The 19,335-nt window shown below is 42.1% G+C and overlaps 1 protein-coding gene across 1 annotated transcript in view; it reads left to right on the plus strand.

Moving 5' to 3' along the window:
• Window positions 1–19,335, plus strand: part of ELL (elongation factor for RNA polymerase II) — a 54,695-nt gene that overhangs the window by 13,567 nt on the left and 21,793 nt on the right. Inside the window, exons 2-4 of the mRNA XM_055707854.1 lie at window positions 13,214–13,261; window positions 18,644–18,765; window positions 19,058–19,221. Coding sequence (XP_055563829.1) covers window positions 13,214–13,261; window positions 18,644–18,765; window positions 19,058–19,221 — 334 coding nt within the window. The remainder of the gene's footprint in view (window positions 1–13,213; window positions 13,262–18,643; window positions 18,766–19,057; window positions 19,222–19,335) is intronic.

Here is a 19,335-nt window from a genome sequence, read left to right on the forward strand (position 1 = left end):
ATCCACCTGGTGTAATTTGAGAGTATCCTTACTCTTTTCTTTCAGACAGACTTTGAGCTAGCTAGCAATATTGGAATACTTGGGCATTTTTGCATAAATTGTATTTAAATGAATTCTTACTTTTCAGTATAGCTTAAAGGTTGTGGTTTTAAAATTCTGCCTGAGCTGTCATCTCACAAAGTTTTCCAGATCAGCAAGTTGTTTTATTAAGCTGTTCTTAATATGCTCAATTTTTTTTTTGTGTATCTTCTGCTGCTCTGTGAACCTCTCCTAGGATCTAAGGGTCTCTGGGCTGGAAACCCTTGGTTTTGGAGGTACCAGTGCAATCCTGCTCTTGCAACGAGAGCTGAATGGTCTCCAGTAAATGCCACATGAAGTGGCGGTGTCTCCGTATGCCACCTGGGAAATGTTAGCTGTTTCACAGATGGAGGAGTTTCAACCCAGAGGTGAAGCACTTTATGTAAGGTCACAGAAGGAAAGCTTCTGACAGAGGGCAAACGGAATGAGTCTTGACTCTAAATCTGATTCTGTAGTTACTTTACATCACTTCCAGAGCATGGCCTTCAGCCTTGGATGGAAGAGCTTGTGTGTTTTAATCAGTTATGGAAACTTTATGATGGGAATGAGGGGGAGTTGTTTTAGATGTGCTGTCATGACATGTATTCTGTATTAATTTGGGAAACATTTTCTTCTGATGGTTGAGGGTTTTTTACAGTGCAAAAGCTAAACCCAAAATATTTGTAGTACATGTACTCAATACAGCTGGTTATGGAAAAGCTTTCTTTTAACTATTTAACTACTCCCAGCTCTTAAGTGTGAGGGTGACTTTCATCCATGTCTTGTGTCTGGCCAGTGCAGTGGAGATGTATGTGCTTTATAGTCATTAAAGGTAGAGACCAGTCAGATAGAGAATTGTCTGTAAGCAGCTTTTGTAGGGTAGCAGTTCAGAAAAAACCCATTAACTTGGGCTAAGACTGATGATTTTTGTGACTGTTTTGGAAGATGCTTGGCTGGAAGACCCTTGTGTTATATTTAGACGGCAATAGGAGAAGTAAAGGCGAGTTGTTTCAGTTACCTGGGCAGTGGTACAGGCCCTCTCAGGCTTCAGTTGCTGACCCAGTAGGGTCAGATAGCGGTTCAGGAAAGGAATTTGGCAAAATTAAGTGCGGAGTTTAAAAGAAGAGGAGCATTTAAACAGAATGTAGCTGGCCAGAAGAGTAGGTGAATATTGACGGTGGCTGTTCTGCTGCTGAGAGCACAAATGACAAAGTCTCATCCCACAGAACCGGGTCCCCCATTGGCCCTCTCTCCGCGATGTGGGTGTCTGGATGTGTCTGTGCTGGATGGCCGGCTTGCTGCCACTGCCAGCCAACTTCTGCTTCCCGTTCCCCAGCAAGGGGAAACAGATCTTGGTCTTGCCTTTATTTAATAGCTAAATTCTAAATCTTTTCAGTGAAGTTTATAAAAATCTTTACTTTTCAGTTGTATCCGCTTTTCAAATTTGAACCCATTGAAGGTGGGAAGGGTCAGGAATAGAAATGCTGGGTAGCTGCTGTGATCCTTTTTGGGCATTCAGTCCAAAAATGCCTCTAGCTCCACATTTCAAGGACCTGATTTCATTGTCAGAACAGACTGAAAGCAATATTGCTTCAGAAAGCCTAATCGGTGAAAAGTATTATTTCTAAGCTAGACAGTAGCGAGCCAAGTGATTTCCACGATTGAAATAGTTTTCCTTAGTGTTTTCACAAGCTTTTTGGTTTTGTTTGAGAGGTGGCCACATCTCCAACATCTAGTAAACAGTAAACCTCCCTCTTTCAGAGGAAGCACAGAAGCCTTCATTCGAGGTATCTTGTACTAGAGGAATGGCTTTTAAAATATTAATCTGAGAAAATCTAAAACTCCTTAATGATTCTTGGCTCATAAAAGTGTTTAAGTAAAGCCTTTAGGGAAAACCAGAACCGCTGTTCACCTTTAGCAGAGTTGGGAATTTTGGATGATTCAGTTTCCTTCTGCCAGTATTTTTTTTTTTCTTAGTCCTTTCCCAATTTAACAAGATCATCTGATAGCTACAATAAAATTCTGCTGCAAAAACAAGCAGTGTTACATGCAAGAGATGATTACCCAGGGAATTTTGAGCATGGATGTCTTAATGGGATTCTTGCCAGACTATGGTCTCTCTAAATTGTCTTGTAATGCAAATGTGTACAGATGCTGAAGCCATACTGCTGCACTTTTCTTAAGAGAATATTTAATAATCAGTACACTTATTAGTGTTTCCAATACATGGAGGCAAAACAGGAAATTTCTTTGTGGAATGGCGTTTCTTCTTGAAAACAGTGTTTCAAAGCAAATGCACGTGTTCAAAAAAAAAAACAACCAAACCCACAACCCAAAAACAAAAAACCAAACAAAAAACACAAAACCAAATTAAGAGGGTTTGCTTTCCTTTGCCTGCACTTTAGAAATACCAATATTTATCTTCCTTTTTTCAACCCTATCTTTAACTTCCAGTATCTAATAGATTTAGCTGTGCTGAAAGATACACAGTACTGCTCTGTAAGAAAGGAATAGATTCAGGCTATGTAAGCAGACTTAAATTCTAACTTAATTTTTTGATTTAAAATGTTTTTTTTTTTTTTCCTCCTGTATAAGCAGGTGACTGTAGGGTTGCTGGTTTTAAAAAGGGGTGGGCTTTGGAATGTGTTAACTTTTCCCCCAAACTCCATACAGTTGCTTGCAAGTAACAAAACAGTGGAACTTATTTCTAGGTTTGCACTTAAATTTTCACACTGGCTTTGCCAGCACAGCATTATCCTTGTATGAGTGTTTTGGGAAATGTTGTTGCAACTTGTTTTATGCTTTCCCGGTTTTACCTTCTATTGCTTTTAGTCTGAGTTGCAGAAGAAAAATCCCTTCAGGAAAAATGGTGATAAAAGTAACTGTGCAGACTCTTGCTGATTTCTAGCGTGTTTGTGGGAAAGAGGAAGGGGTACTTGAATCTCTGGCTTGCGGGATTGGGATGGGGACAACGGGACAAGACCCTGAGAGAAAGAAAAGGCCATTTAAATGAATGGACAGTTTTGATTCAGGAATGCCACACTGGCTAATAAAATAGCTTTGAAGGCTACTGGTTTTCAGTTCTGGTGAGGGTCTGGAACAGCCTTTTGTAATGAGTAATGGATGCAGAAAATCCAGTAACAAACTGAAACTTCATTTTTGGAGAGATGCAGTAATTGTATCAAAACTACTGGGGTTTTTACTTGGAGTGAAAGAAGCCTCCTGGGTTATTACACTAAAAAAAAAAAAAAAGAGCATGATGTTTTGTAATTTGGTAATTCTTACATTATAGACATATTTTTAATTGATTACCAGACTGCTTTGAACAGTTGTTCTAGACACTGAAAGCTACACAGGGATGCAAAGGTGGTTTGTTTTTTTTCCCCCAAAAGCTTTTCTTTCTCAAGCCTTTGGAAATCGTGGGAGTTGGCCGTTGGTCTTCTGACAGTAAAACCTCACCAAGTAGCCTCATCTTGTTAATAGTGAAATTGGTGGGAGTTTGTGATGATTAAACTGCAGATAATCATCCTTTAAGCTCTTGTGGCAGTCTGGTGTCAGGCGTAAAGAGTTGAGACTTTATGATTATTGCTTCTCTGCTAGACTTAATGAGTAGGTCTCTCTCAACTCCCCAGAAAAGCAAAGATAAAAAAGTGCTGTACCACTGGGAAACGTACCCGTACTCTCCAAACTTGGATTCCCAAATGAGGCTGACTTCTGCATCGGTGCTGAAGATGTGTAACTGTGCCTGAGTTAATTGGAAGCTAGGGGCCCTTGATGCCACCAAACCACCTTTGATCTCTTCCTGTTTCTTACAATACACATTCCCTTTGACCTCAGACTGCAGTCATCTGTTTTGGTGTGCATTTGCACTACTTTCTAGCTTTGGCCAGGTGGAGAGCTGCAGCAGCTTGATACCCATCACATCGTGATGTTGGCTGTCACGGCAGCAGCAGTAGTGGGATCCAGTGACTGACTGGCCATTCAGAAAGGAGGTAGTATTTAGAACAGAAGTCTTGTGGCTTTTAAAATGAACTGGTCTATGCCTCTGTCTGTCCCTAAGTGCTTATTCTCCTCTTGCAGTGTGTCTGCAGTAACCTGTCCCTGAATAGGTGAGCCCTTCTCTGGAGACAGGTCAGTTTAACTCTTCAGTGTTCTGTGGAAGTCCCAGGTCTGTTGTCTGCAAAAATAAAGCTTGCATTTTCTTTGGAGATGGATGGTTGCATCCTTGCAGCATCACTTGCAGGCATTTCTCATCGTGTATTTGTACTTACTACAGAACAATTCTGTATCCATCTTGGTGTTCGTTGAGAGATACTTGGTTACTGTGTTTGCATTGATGTAGAAATTTAGGAATAGGGATTGCAAGAAGTCATTTGGTGGTTCCTGCTCTTGGGAAGCAATCGGTCCGATAGATACGATGGTCTGTTTGCTATAGCCGGGTTCTTCTACGGCCAAGCAAGGTCACTTGGTCTACCCAGTGATCTGAGTAAACTCAACACCAAGTGACAATATTTTATTTCTCTTAAGGAATTGGGCCTCCTTTTAATTTTCTTCCTGAAAGGTATTGCCTAAATAGCATACAGGTGTAGCTTTCCTTTCTAGTGGAAAACTACTGTACCTTGTGCTAGCCAAACATCTTGGCTTAATGATCATGAGCGATGTGTGGTTTGTCCCAGGATTTTTCAGTGTGTGCAGCAAGTCGGAGCTCCCTTACCAAAGCTACCTTTCACGGGGTTTGTGGTCTGGTGCTAAAGATGATCAGAGTATCAGACTTACGGTCAGAGCCATCTGCTCTGTTGGAGTTTAAAGGTTTATTTTTGCAAATACAGGATCAGAAAAAAAAACAACGTCATTTAGTTCTGCCCTAGGAAGCAAAGACTCTTTTTGAAGCACATCTGGAAAGTTTTACTTGTAGTTACCAAGTTGAAACAAAAAAATTTCCCTGGGCTCGACTATAAAACTTAAACTACCCTGTATGTAAAACATCACTGGAATGAGTTTTGCTTGAGTTGTTTGGTGCTGTGGAGGGCTGCAAAGATTGGACCCTCCAAGGAGCTTCATACTGGAGATAAACGAAGAGGAAAGATGGATTTGAAAAGCTGGGTATCCGCTCTTACAACGTTGTAGTAAAAAATACTGGCAAAGTGCCGTGTGCTGCAGCCTGTTGCTGCGAGGCTGGCAAGCATCGGCATCTGTCAGCTGTCCTGAGCTTTGAGGGTGCAGGATGGGTGTTTGGGTGGCCAGTCTGGTTTCAGATGTACTATTTCTCGCTCCATCCCTCCCTCCCCCTAGTTTCTCTTTAAAGAAAGCTCTCTGGACTGGCTGTAAAGCTGCTGTGCGGTAGGGAGGTGTGCTGGGGCAGTTTGCGTTGCTGCCTGAGGAAGCGGTGCTCGGTTGTTTCGGTTTAAGTTTCCAAACGAATTCTGCAGTGAGGAACCGTATCAACACATACATTGTGTTTTATTCAGGGGGATCTTTTTAACCTGGATTAGATGAGATCAGAAGATCCAGGCATGCGTGAGAGAACAGGCTCCATGGCTAGCTCAGCTCTCGTGCCTGTGGGGTGACATCTTGATGACAGTGGAGTTTTAATTGCTTTCTGGTTTGCTGATACAAGCTATTGTCCATTTAGGGACTGAGTTTCTGCTTTACATTGCAGGCACAAAGCATTTTGATGAGGCTACAGTTTTGGTGTGGTTGTGTGTTGTTGTTTTTTTTTTAACTTAATCATGTGTCTTACTGTGTAAATTTACTCAAAAGTAGTGGTTTTCTGTATTTCAAGTGGGATGGTATGTTTGATGCTCGGATTGTGATGCAGAAGTCTGTATGCTTAAAATGCTTCCTTAATAAGGAGCTGTGAATGTTAAAATTCTGCAACAGCCACAGCTTCAGTAATATCAAAGGTGTTTTTTGGAGCTGTTGTTTTTAATTAAACTTTCTTCTTATAGGGGCACTCTTGGGTTTTGATCCTGGAAACTTAAGCTACCGAGGAAGTGGTGTTTGTGCTGTAATAGCCCACCTAAAATTATGCAATTATATACAAGGAAACGAGCATGTATTTTGCAGTTTAGCAATTAAAAACTTTAAAACATACAGCTTATCATTTTGGCTGACATAAAAGCTCTTTAGCATTCTATAGCTGCTTATGCTGTTTGGGCTAGGATTTATAGGTGCTTTAATATTTCAGTGATAATACGCATCCATTAATGCATATTAGGAAAATGATAGATTATAATAAATACAAACTGCAGTTTGCAGAGTAAGTGGTAAGTCTCCAGCTCCTAAACCTTCATCAAAAGTACCTTTTAAGAAATGATCTGTACTGAACCTGAGTACTCGCTTCTGTCCCAAACAAATATTTCTTTTAAACACTGGGGAGAGGAAAATGGGATAGAAGATTGGGGAACTGGGCCCAGCAGACAGATGTGATTTTGTTCTTTGACAATGCTTTGCTCATCGAAGTAATAAATAGGGTAAACTTGGGAGGAGCAGACAAATGTGTACGCTGGTGAATTTGGGGATTGCTGTGTGAGGAGCACCCATCCCACCCCGCAGTGCCGCACTGCTCCTGCACAGAGGCTGGTTGTGCACAGGGGGGTTTGCAGGTGCCAGTCTCTGGAAGGATGCAGGGGTACCCAGGGTCCTCCAGAAGCATCCCCATGGCTGCATTTCTCACCTTGGCAGCTGACCATTCTCTCCATGGCTGCTGGCACCTCTCTTTGAGTAGAAAGCTAAACTTGTGCTTCAGTAGTTGTGGATTTCCATGGAATTTCCAATACTTTTTTTTTTCTCCCAGAGAATGTTGTATTTGAATAGCAAAACTATAATTTTCAAGTCTCAGCAGACTCAATCCCATCTGCAGTCTGTTAGTGTCCTCAACTTCAAGTGAGATCGTTGGGAGGCCTTAAATTGCAGATGGAAATTGTGTTGCAGGGTAGATGATATTTTAATTCCCTAAGTAATAGATGTGTGTGCGGTGGGTCAACCCTGGCTGAATGCCAGGTGCCCACCAAAGCTGCTCTGTCAATCCTCTCCTCAACTCCACAGGGGAGAGAGAATAACGATGAAAGGCTCATGGGTGGAGATAAGGATGGGGAGATCACTTGGGTATTACTGTCATGGGCAAAACAGACTTGACTTGGGGAAATTTAATTTATTACCATTCAAATTAGCAAAACTCCTTCCCACACCCCACACCCACACACACACCCTGACCCCTCATCCCGCCCTTCTTCCTGGGCTTAGCTTAATTCCTGATTTCTCTACCTCTTGAGTGGTACAAGGGAACGGGCAGTGGGGTTTACAGTCATCATACATTGTCTGCTGCTTTTTCCCCCTCAGGGGGAGGGATCCTCATGCTTTTCCCCGGCCCCAGCCTGGGCTCCTCCCCACGGGGCCACAGGTCCTGCCGGGAGCCGCTCCAGTGTGGGCTGCCCACGGGTCGCAGCCCCCTGCCCCGGCATGAGCTGCCCACGGGTCATAGCCCCCTGCGGGCAGCCCCCTGCCCCGGCATGGGGTCCTGCCTGGGCTGTGGGGGGATCTGCTCCCCCATGGGCTCCATGGGCTGGGGGCACAGCCTGCCTCGCCCAGGGGACTTCCCCGCAGGCTGCTGGGGAACCTCTGCTCCGGTGCCTGGAGCCCCCCCAGCCCTCCTTCCTCACTGACCTGGGTGCCTGCAGAGCTGCTGCTCTTGCATATTCTCCCTCCTCTCTTGCACTGTTGCAGGTTTTTTTCCCCTTCTTAATACTCTATCCCAGAGGCACTTCCACCATCGCTGATGGGCTCATCCTTGGCCAGCAACGGGTCTATCTGGAGCCGGCTGGCATTGGCTCCATTGGACATGGGGGCAGCTTCTGGCATCATCTCACAGAAGCCACCCCTGTTAGCTCCCTGCCACCAAACCCTTGCCACACAAACCCAGTACATTGTGACATAAAAAAAGAATCTTCAGGAGGCTTTTTACTGTTGTCTTTCTGCTAGGAGGTAAATATAAGCCTTGAAATAGTGGAGTGTCTTGGGAGAAGTCTTTTCTCTCCACCTAATATACAGTGGTTCTCCCTTGGGTCAGCTTTGGCTAATTGACTGCTGGTAAACTTCACACAGAGTCACTTGAAGTTGTGGGTATATTCAAAGATATTTATTTCCCCTGGGATTTATAGATCTTGCTACTAATGAACTTGGGGACTCTGAGGTGTCTCTTGTGAGTCTGTCACAATGAGATGCTGGATATATTTGCTTTGGTTTTGGTCTCTGTTTTACTTCAAAAGTCTGTGTGGTGTGTTTAAAAGGAAAATGGAAGTGGAAATGTAAATCATTAAGTTCTTTTCAGGTCTGCGGGATGCCTTTTCTCAAGCATCTAGGTCTGCTCAAACCTCCTGGATTGGGATCTGACACTTTTTTTATCATTCTTTGCCCAGTTGCGTCGAGGAGCCAGGGGGAATATGCTTATATTTGGACTGCACTGCGTGGGCAAAAGAAACATAAGCTAGTCATAACCAAAGAATTAAGAGGAACTTTGGGGTATTAGTGAGTCTGAAATTTATGAATTTTAAGTGATTTCTGTTTGTTCTCATGTTTTTTCACTGGTTTCTGAGGTGCAGCAGCAGCAGGTTTACCTGGCTGGAATTGCACGTGACAGTTCAAAATGTCCTGTTAATGCCAGTCTTGGGGTTACCATGACTTTGTAGTTTCTCTGTGTATTTATTGGAATTCTTGCTACTAATTTTAAATGTTTGCAAGAATCTTTAAATTCTGAAAATAATTCCCTTGTTCCAACATAAATAAGGATAAGCTTTCATTTGCTTTGCTCGGCATTTGTGACTCTTAACATTCAAGAAAACAGACAAATACACCGATACTAAGTATAGGCAAATATTTTCCATATAACACTGTCTCCAGTATAAATTCCAGTAAATGCATAACAAAACTTCTCGAAACAACGTATTCTTTAATTATCTGTATTTCCCTGAAGAAATGGGGAAGTTTCCAATCGGTTATTTGACAGATTTCAAATGTCCTTTCTAGTCCTGTGTAGGAATATTCCCTCCAGTTTTAACTCTAAATAATTTTTAAAGCCTCTTGCCAGCTTTGATTATACCCGATAAAGTTTTTTATTAGTTTTACATTCAGTTCTTGCGTGTTTTATTGACACTTTCTTGTTCCTCCTACTCTTCACTCAAGCTTCCATGTGCCAGATCTGGAGTATTTAAGTGCGAGGAACTGTTTGCACATTGCCACAGTCTCTGTGAGTTTTCAGAGTACGTATTAAGTGTTTAGCTTCCCCAGGCTAGAGGAGAGCTAATGAGGATGAAGATGAGCATAATACCATGCTAATAAAAGACAAATGTTTTGTGGGAGCTTTGTGGATGAGTTTTTGGTTTAATCTTGTGATTTCCAAAATAATCTGATGGTATCTGGAGGACTGTCTGACCAAAAGCGCTTGGGTCTGTGGCGCTTGATTTGTGTTGACATCCCAGGAGCCTAGCTTTAGTGTTTGAAAGCTTGCTGCTTTATTTCTCCACTGTACCCAAAAAATACACAGCAGGAGCTATGGAAGGCAGTGAACTGGGCACAGAAGCATGGAAATGCACCTTCCAGATAGTAAGCAATTGAATTACTAAGAAGTAAATGGTGGGTTGTCGTCACCTGACATAACTGGGGTCTGTCTGCAAGTTGGGTAGATCTTGGAGAAGTACAACCGCATGTTTGCAGTTTGGATGTTCTTTTTGGAAGTTATTCCTGTAGAGCTGTAGGACATCGGTGAGTTTGACTGCATGAAGGACTCTCCAGTTTGTTAAAACGGTTCATTTTCTCTTAGGGTAAGATGGGAGGAAGCTTGACGCGTTTTCTTAAAAGATTCATTGTAGAAACTAGCAAATAGAGAAGAAGTTGTAATGATTTGCTAACCTTTCAGTCCTGCGTCAGGAAGCCTTTTGAAACAATAGCGAGCACAGAGCAGACGTAATTAATGTCTTAGGTGTGTTTAAAGGGGCTTTGCTTGCTCTCAGTGTATGCATAGCTTAGAAATTTGTTATTTTTCCATGACATCGCTTGTTCTCTGGCCCCATGCATCCCAGCAATCATGCTCATTCATGCTTGGACCTCTTCAACAGCGCTGTCACCATTATGGATGAGTGTGTTAACTGTAGAGGAGAACATCTGGTACCTGGCAGCAGCAGAAAGTTGGTTGGGCTGACAGGCAACTGCTTTAAAATACTTGAACTGTTGTTTTCTTGCTTAGAGCTTTGCCTTTATCTAAATCAGCTTCCAGTAGCTATTCTTAAATATCGTGAACCTTGTGGAAGAGCAAAGCTACAATTTGTTAGCTGGAAGATAAGGCTGTGCAGGGGGCCAGTTGCTTGGACAGATCTGTCTTGTTTTGTCTCTTAATTGGACACAAAGGTGAGGTTTCATCAGCGTCCTTGGTTTACCAAAGATTACTGAACCCTGTAAGCTGGTGTAGTCTGGAGAAGGCAGACTTGTACCCACAGCAGTACCACCAAGCAGATGACTTCTCTTAGTTAAAAGGGAAGACCTTTTTCCCACTAAAGGTGGATGGGATGGCATTTCCAGGGAACTGTAAGGAAGGAGGTACACTGTCTTGGTATCACTGAGGAAGAATCAGGTGACTCTTTAGAAGATGACGGAAGGATTTTGGAAATGGTAGCAAGAACCCCTTAAAACTGGGGTTTGTCCATACGAGAACATTCAAGAAAGCTAATCCAAATGAACTGAAGATATAAATTGAAACGTGGTTTTAACTTGGTTTAGCTTAATTCATCTGTTTGCTTTTATTCTGAATGAAGGTGTCCATGCAAGGACTTAAGTTCATATCCTTAATCAGGTTAGGGTGTGCGTGTGTGTTTTTCCATGAGCATTCTCAGATGACCTGTAGCCAAGGAATTGGGCATCAGCAGAAGGGAAGCGATGCCTGTATCAGTGCAGGGATGGGGTTGCTGAGATGCCAGGAGCCTTCCCCTTCTCTCCCTAAAAGGGGAACTTGGTGCAACAACTTTCCAATACACAGCTCTTCCTCTGTGATCCCTTCTGCGGAGTGGCAAGGAGTCGCAATACTGATATTCCTACACAGCAGATCACAAACACCAGCATCCCCGAGGCATGGACAACTCCGGAGCCTAGAAATGCTGTATTTTGGGGCTTTAAGGAGATAAAGCTAATGTTTGCCATTTAACTTGTGTGAACACTCATTTTTGAGTTTCAGATTACACATTTAACTTCAAACCATTTTATATGTAGATTAGGGAATAAATTCTGTAATTAAAGCTTGTCCTGATTTGTGTAACAGTACTTTTGTATTGTTACTGCCTTGTTACTCTACTTATGCGCTTCATATTACCTTTCTATTCCACTTAACTGATTTTCCAGAATTAATTGCAGAACTTCACAAATCTGTAACTAGCTGGACAAGATCCACACTGAGGTATTTTTTATCCAGATTTTTCTAATGTTTCAAATGCTTGTTTGCTCAAGTATGTTTGTATGAATTTCTGGACACATTGCACAGTACACGCTGACACCGTGAACAAAAAGCTGGCCAGTCTGTCTATGAACAGTGTGCTGTGGTATGCAGTGTCGTGGCACTCAAGGAATTCAGTGATCTCTGTACGAAGAGCAAGATGTTGTTTATTGTTTCTTTATAAAGGTTGTTTCAGGTCTATAAAACTTGCTATACAACACAAAGTGAGTGCTGTCAGCTTCAAGTATAGTCTTGCTTTACTCACCATCATAAATATCTTGTAACAATCTAGGGTGTGATGCAGATCTGTTAAATCTTAGTGGATGAGCTCTTAAAAGGCTCTGAAGACTGTCTTAGGATGAGCTTATTCGTCTGTGCTAGAAGGATATTTTTTTGCTAGTGATTTTTTTTTTTTTTGTCAGTGTCAGCGTATTGTGGCTTAGATTCTTCACTCCTGGGCTGAAAGCATTTGGAAAGGTTTTATGAGAGATGATAAACGTAATGGGCTTTTAAGCTGTTAACTCTTTTGCTGCTAAATGTAAATGTGTGTTTCTGTAATCCTGTGGAAGTCGACGAGATTCTCTTACAACACCGGGAGATGCGAGCGCTGTGATACAAAAAAGGACAACACAAATGCACCGTTTGGACTTTGTCTCCTAAACTCTTCTTGGCATTTTTTCCATGGAAATGTGTCTTCTCGTATATGTGGCAATGTGTTTGCTTCTAAATGATGTTTCAACCTATTTGTAAACTCTTCTGTCCCTTTGGAAGGCTTCCCAATGGGATCCCACATGCAGCATGGTTTCCTACCCCGTGGAGCACAACTCCTGTGCTGCTGGAGGGTGTCTCCTACTGTGCCTTAGGAAATAAAACTAATAAAGCAATAATTCTCCTGAAATTTAAGGTTTTCTTTAAACCTTAGCGTGGTTTGGCTTGCGTATGTTATTTCTTTCCCTATAATTGAGACCTCAGGTGAGAGTTTTAATTTAAAAGCCTTTGTGATCTTTGTAAAATCACAGCAAAGCAAGAAGTGCGATTGCAGTGCAAAAAAGGCTAAAATTCAGTGGTGTTTCTGTCTTGAGCAGACTTAAAGGGTTTTGGAGCTAGCAGGAGGAGGACTTCTTGAAATGTAAGCAAATTGGTATGGAGGAAGAGGCTGATTGTTGAAATGGGCAACGTAACAACAGTATTTTGCAATGAAGTTGCAGTTTGCTTTCCCAATGGATTGCCAGCTTTCTACTGGAAAAAATTCGCTTAGTGTGTTCTCAGGCCTAGAATTGTAATAAATTTTCCCCTCAAATATCCACTGTTGAACTCAAAACTTACATAAGCACCGAAGATACACAGTTAAGCTATTCCGTGCCTGAAATGTGGTTTAGGGGTCAGGAAGGAACTAAGCGTAGCCCATCTGGGTATTATCTTGGAGCTGTTCTTTTTCTGAAATAAGGGTACCACCGGTGACATTGCAGTTCTATCTGTTTTCAGGTACAAATCGCTGTTCCAGGAGTTCTTGTATTTTCTTGATTGGAATTCTGTGTACTTCCCTAAACCCTTTTCCTTAAAAAAAAAAAGTATAGGTGAAAAATTAAGGAAAGTATTTTTTGGCAGTGAATATTGCAGCTCTAAATTTCTCTAATCTTTTTTTTTTTTTCTTCTCCCCCCCCCAACTTGTTTTTGTAGGATACTGTGACATCAAAACCGGTAATCCAGTTTCAAGGAAGCCAAGGGGTAAGTTTGTATGTGGGTTGCCTTGGAAAGTTCTTTACTGGCTTATACAATTAATCAGAGTAAGTTATTTGTTCTGTATGTCCATCCTATTCCAGTTTAAGGAATGATGCTCTTATTTCTGAGTGATATGAAGTTCAGATGTAGTCCAGAAAAGAAGTGTTTGCTCATCCATCATCTCTAAGAACTGCCCCTGCCCCCCCCCCCCCCCCCCCCCGCCCCTTTTCTTTTCTAACCTCTGTAAATCCATAGCACCAGTAGTGTTGCTGGTGCTGGAATTTAGTTTTAAAAGGCCATGCTGTCGGGTAGGACAAGGAAGTGGGAAGTTCACGGATGGCAGTACGGTGGTAGGTGCGGCAATCCATGGAAACCTCGCCTGTGTCCTGAGGAAACGCCATGCCGAGCCTCGTAAATTTGATGCAAGACTTTATGGGTAGCAATTATTTGCCGTAGCAGTGCTTGGAGGCCGCTGAGAGCGTGCTGAAGCTTTATTTAATAGGCAGCTCTAAACAGCTAGGCAGTTTCTGGGAGTACCAAGAGTTTCTTACATTTAGGAGTTTTACTACTTCTGTTCTGATGCCTGAACTCCTCCAAGATATTTATAGACGTTTGAAACAGTCTGTCATGCCAGTTCCTAACAACGTTGAGATTTAATTGGTAGTGTTTCTGGTAAAGTAACACAACTCTTCAGTGAACCTTAACAATGTCATTTATATCTTTTACATACAAAATGGCATGTGTTTAACTTTGGTGCTCTGCATAAGGAAGGGGAATTTTTTTTTTAAGAATCTGAACTCAACTGTAAATAACTTATTTTTTGTGGTGGCACAACAAAACTTTCAAAAAGGCTTGAATTAAGTAGGCATCAGTCTAGCACATTTCTCCTTGCCCACATTTTACCATGCAATATTAGTCTTATGAATAGTACATGGTTCTCTAACAAAGTGTAGCGGGAAAGACATGATTGTTATCATAAGTTAAGAAGAAAAATACAAACCTTTTTGTCCAGGGAAATAAAGAAAGGAGCAATTTCCAGGTTTTTTACTTTGTTTACAATTAAACTTCCCAGAAAGCTCAGTGTGAAAGCTTAAATAAAAATCTGCAATTGAAGTTTGGCAAAATTAGAAGTGTGTGACAAGGAAAACTTTTTAAGAGTGCATGATTTGTTAATTACATGAGCAAACAGCTTTGCATGTAATAAAGAAGCTAAAAAGACTGCAGATGCTTTCCTTTCCCTTTGTAGAGCACCTTGCGAGGCTCAACACCTAACTTTTCCTGTAAAGCTGCTTAAGTCATAGAAGTGCTTCTTCTCTTACTTAATCTTCTTCCTGGAAGGAAATGTAGCAAAATCAATCTAAGCAGCTTAAAAAGCTCCACTGCGCTCAGCCTTTGCGCTCTCCTTGTAGCGGGTTTCACACAGATCCGATACGGACCCGAGCATTCTCAGGTTAACCAAAAGAGAACCTATTTTACAATTATGCAGTTTCTTATAATGCTTAAAAATAATTTCAAATTATGCAGTTCCTTATTAAAAGTAAATACTTAATGCACTTAATTGTATTTGAGCCCGTAACTTCCAGAGAAGAGTTTTTGGTGAAAGAGCTGCCAGTCACCTGGAGTTATGGTGGGGGTTGAATGGAAAAGGAGCAAAGCAGCACGATTGTGCCTGATGTTGCCATGTAAAGAGCAAAGCGCTGAGCCCTGCACAGTGTGAGCAGTGCTGGGGCATTGCGGGTGGAAGGAGGATGTTGGCAGCACAGAGCTGACCTCTGCTTGCCTCGTTTTCAGCAGTTTAATTAATTGCACTGTCAAGTAAAGGCCAAAGGTAGAGCTTTGAAGAAAGCGAGATCCAGTTCAATTGGGGCAGATGGAAGGAGCTCTTTGTCCTTTTATTATTATTTTTACTGGGTATGACAAGAAGCTGGCAGCTGCATAACCATCTGTTTTTAAGTGTAGTATACTCGTATATGTCACAATTATGCCCTGCATTAAGGAATTGACTGCAGGGCTTTAAATTGTTTCTAGTGAGCCTCCTATCAATTGGACTGAAAAGATAATTTCAGTAATTTAATAAAGTTCTCAAGTTCAGATGATGACCTTAAAATGTATTTGTTTAGCTGTTTAGTTTTGGAATACACTTTCTTCCACTATACCTTAATTCCTCAATTTGTTGCCTTCCTATTTTGGTTCCTAACAAATGTTGCTATGGAGAAGACTTTCCACTGATTTTTGAGGGTGGAAGTTTTTATATGTAGCACAAATGTCAGAGTGCGATTTAAAGCAGTGTCCAGTGACAGGAGATTTTAATAGCGTGGCTTCTCCGTGTAAGTATCCCTCTCGCAGGAAGGAAGAGCTTAAAGTACTTGAGTAGACTCAGAGAGGCAGGACATAAAATAAGAGTTGAACACAAACTGCTGCTTCCTTAATTTAATTCTCTAGAAGCCTTTAAATTACTGTGTCCATGTCATCTTTTACCTATTCCCAGTGTTAGTTTAATAAATGCTGTCAAGGATGCTCTCGGCTTCTAATACAGTGAAAAAACCTCCCTTCATATTTAATGCTCTTAATTAAGTAGAGAAGGGAATTGGCCAGGAATAAAACACGGGGTTGGCAAGGTGGCAGCTCTGTTGGCCAGATGCTGAAGGAGGATGTCAGTGGTTCTAGCCCAAAACAAACCAGGCGTTTTGGTGGCAGGGGACAAAACCCTCCTGGATCGATCCTGGTCTGGATTGGATCTCACAAGAGTTTTTATAAACTATGGGCTGTAAATGATCTTTGCCTTGGGATGTGTTTCTTTATAGCGATGCTAGTTTTGTTGATTACACTGTAATAATCAGAATTTCAATAGTAGTAACTAGGTCGTAATTAGCAGAGTGTTAATCTGCTTTGAGATGCTGACGTGGGACTATCTGGACATTCCTTAAGAGCAGTACCTGTTTGTTAGTTTTTCATCAAGAACTGGATTTTCTTAGATAGTTTTGTAAGTTTATATGGAGTCTTGAGCATTTTGCTCATTTCAATGTGCATGTAAATTTTAAGTTTAAGAGCTTGAGTACCAAAGCATTACAAACCGTGGTAGCTGATAACTGTATAAGAAAGGCTGAAGATTATTCTATTTTGGTAAAAGCACGTGCAGAATTAGAGCTTAGGCTGGGTCAAATTTGCAGGTGCTTACTGGGCCGGGAGCAGAGTTGGGGGGAGTGGGGAAGAACTGAACTGGGGAAAATACCAACCACCTTCAGGTGCCAGCTAGATGTAAGTGCGTGCAGCTTTCTTAAATATGACTGTTAGGAACAAAACGTCTTAACTTACATGATTGGAAAATACGACGTTTCCCCCTGTTTCTTGGGATGAACTCAGGCTGGTATTAATAGAGGAAGGTGAAATTGCCATTCAGAATGAGCTGTACACAGATGAACATCACTTGAAAGAGAAAAAACAGAAGTCACATCTGTACTGAGCTATTTTTAAGTGTCTATGGTTACTGGTGTAATACTCAACACCAAAATTAGGGCTCCCTCAAAGCAGTTACCATGCTGATTTGGTGGCTTGAGAAACCTTCTGTTTCGGCTAAAAATAATTCCTAGATAACGGCCAGTTTGCATATGCTAAACTTTTCAGTACTGGAATGAGCAACACAATGCTGAATTGACTCTCTCACTCCTGCCTCATTTTACCTCCTTTGCAGAAGGTGCAGAAAATACAAAAATGCCACATCTGGGGCTCTCGGGGCAGTCTTTTTTTACAATGGTAAATCAGAAGCTGGAAGAAAGTTATTTTAGTGTGTGAACATGTTGTTTGGTTACATCCTCCAGGTTTTATTGTACAAACCCACCGCGGGCAGCCCAACGAAGGGTGCTAGAAGCTGAACAACCCCTTCGCATTTACCTTCGTGCCCCGTTTCCAGCAAATTTCCCTTAGTGGGTGAACAGTGCCAACTGCGAAATACCCACAATCTGCTGTTTACATAACTTTGACTTTGTGCATATTCTCAGCTCGCTTGTAAAGCAAAAGAGAATTTTATTTGTTCTGGATGGGTGGGGGCAGAGGGTGCCGGGACAGATTAAGGGCTCAAGGCTGTGGTGCGTGTTTGGCAGGGGAGATAACAGGGCTCAGCTGCTGCTGCTGGAAGGTCGGCAGCGCCCGGACGGCCACCAAATCTGCTCCGAGTATTTTTAGATCCGGATCCTGGGACTGCACAGGGGATAACTTGTTCTTCTGGATAAAACATGGCTGGAGTCTGGGTTTCTTGGCTTGCCGTTTCAAAAGAAGGGAAGCCTGTCCTGAGGGCTGGCTGGAGAATAGCTGGGCTCTGCAGAGGGTAAATGGAAAATGCTGCGCTGGCTCAGCTCAGCGCAGGTCACGCAGGCGTTTCTTGCCGCTTCTGAGAACATCCCTGTGGTTTAGCAGAGTGGCACAGATGCACTGGGTTTCCAGGCTGCTGTAGACATCTGAGGTCAAAGGGAAACCACCTAGAAACCCTTCTGTGCCAGCAGTGATGTTTTATGGAGCGCAGTCATATGTGGATGCCACGAGTTGGTTTGCCAGGCGTATATATTTTGTGTGTGTATGTGGCGATCTGGGTAAATATAAATCTGTGTGGTAGAGTGTAGTCTAAAATAGGTTGAAGCTGATGTTCCTTCTGTCTCGTTTTCTGGAAGCCATCTTAATTATCAAATATTGATGTGCTAGTAGAGCTCGGATGCTGAGATTTATGTTGGATCTTGAATGCAGAGGGGAGACAGTTTCCCTTTTGAAAAATGAATGGCTGTGGGGAGAAAAACAATGCAGATCGCTGTAGAGTTGTCTGCAGAGCACACTTAATGCTTGATTAAATATTTAATTTAGCAGCAGCGTCACACTCTACTGTGAGCCATGAAATCTTGTTATGGAATTATAATCTCTTAAAAAAGAATAAGCATGCTACCTAGTGACCTGGCTTGTACTATGTTTAGTGCTGGATCACTAATTCTAAAGAAACAAGTCTCAAGTGCTTTAAATTGAATATAAACAGTGGTAGCAAGTCTGATTTGAGCCTGAATCAATAAAATTGGGTCAAATTCCTAGAACAAGGTTATTGTGGGCTCCACTTTGAAAGGCAGCAAGCCGCCGGCTCAGATCTCTGTTCTGTTACAGATATAGCTGTCTCTTTAGCTGTTCTTTACATCTGTCTACCTCTGTTACCTTATCTTCTCAGTGCACATAGTTTTTCTGACTTGAATCCTTCTTGAGGCTTCTTGTTCTTCATAGTCTCCTATGCAGTAATCCATATGTTGTGCTTGTAGTGGATTGCAAAATGGCTAAAAGCATAGTGACTGCAGAAAAATTGAATTTTGTGTTAGTGTGGGCTACCCAAGTGACCAATATTTTTCTCCTTACAAACAGCACATCGCAATTCCAAGGCCTGATCGACCTACGGAAGTGCGGACTTTCACATTTTATCTTTCAAATATTGGCAAGGACAGCCCCCAAGGGAGTTTTGACTGTATCCAGCAGTATGTATCTAGGTGAGTGGTACATCAAAAGCAAATCTTGCCTTCCCCCCTCGCTCCTTATCTGCAGTAGAATCTTTTCCCTAACAAATGGGAACAAAACTTAGTAAGTGTTCTTTCTTTTTAGTCTTTCTGATCTGTTTGTGTGTATGCTTGGGTAAGGAGGCACTCACAGAAGAATCTGTTTACCTCTCAGCTTCTTTCTGTCCCTTCCTATCATAATGCAACCGCAGTTATTCACCAGTGACAGAGATGTGCCCATTTGCAGTGCTGGGAGTATCCTTTTCCATTGCATTTTATTTTGCAGCAATGGCAATATCCATTTGGATTGCCTTGGAAGCATACAGGATAAAATCACCGTGTGCGCTACGGATGATTCCTACCAGAAGGCGAGGCAAAGCATGGCACAGGCAGAGGAGGAGACTCGCAGCCGCAGCGCTATAGTCATTAAACCTGGGGGGAGATACGTCGGTAAGCAGCAACTTGATGTGGGGGTGTCTTCTCGAGCTTCTGGAGTCAAATGCTGGCGTGTTTGCTTGACCATGGGTCTTTAACAAGTACCTGGTAGTTCCTTATGGGTATCTG

Source organism: Falco cherrug, chromosome 4 (assembly GCF_023634085.1).
Source record: "Falco cherrug isolate bFalChe1 chromosome 4, bFalChe1.pri, whole genome shotgun sequence".
NCBI classification, from domain to species: domain Eukaryota; kingdom Metazoa; phylum Chordata; class Aves; order Falconiformes; family Falconidae; genus Falco; species Falco cherrug.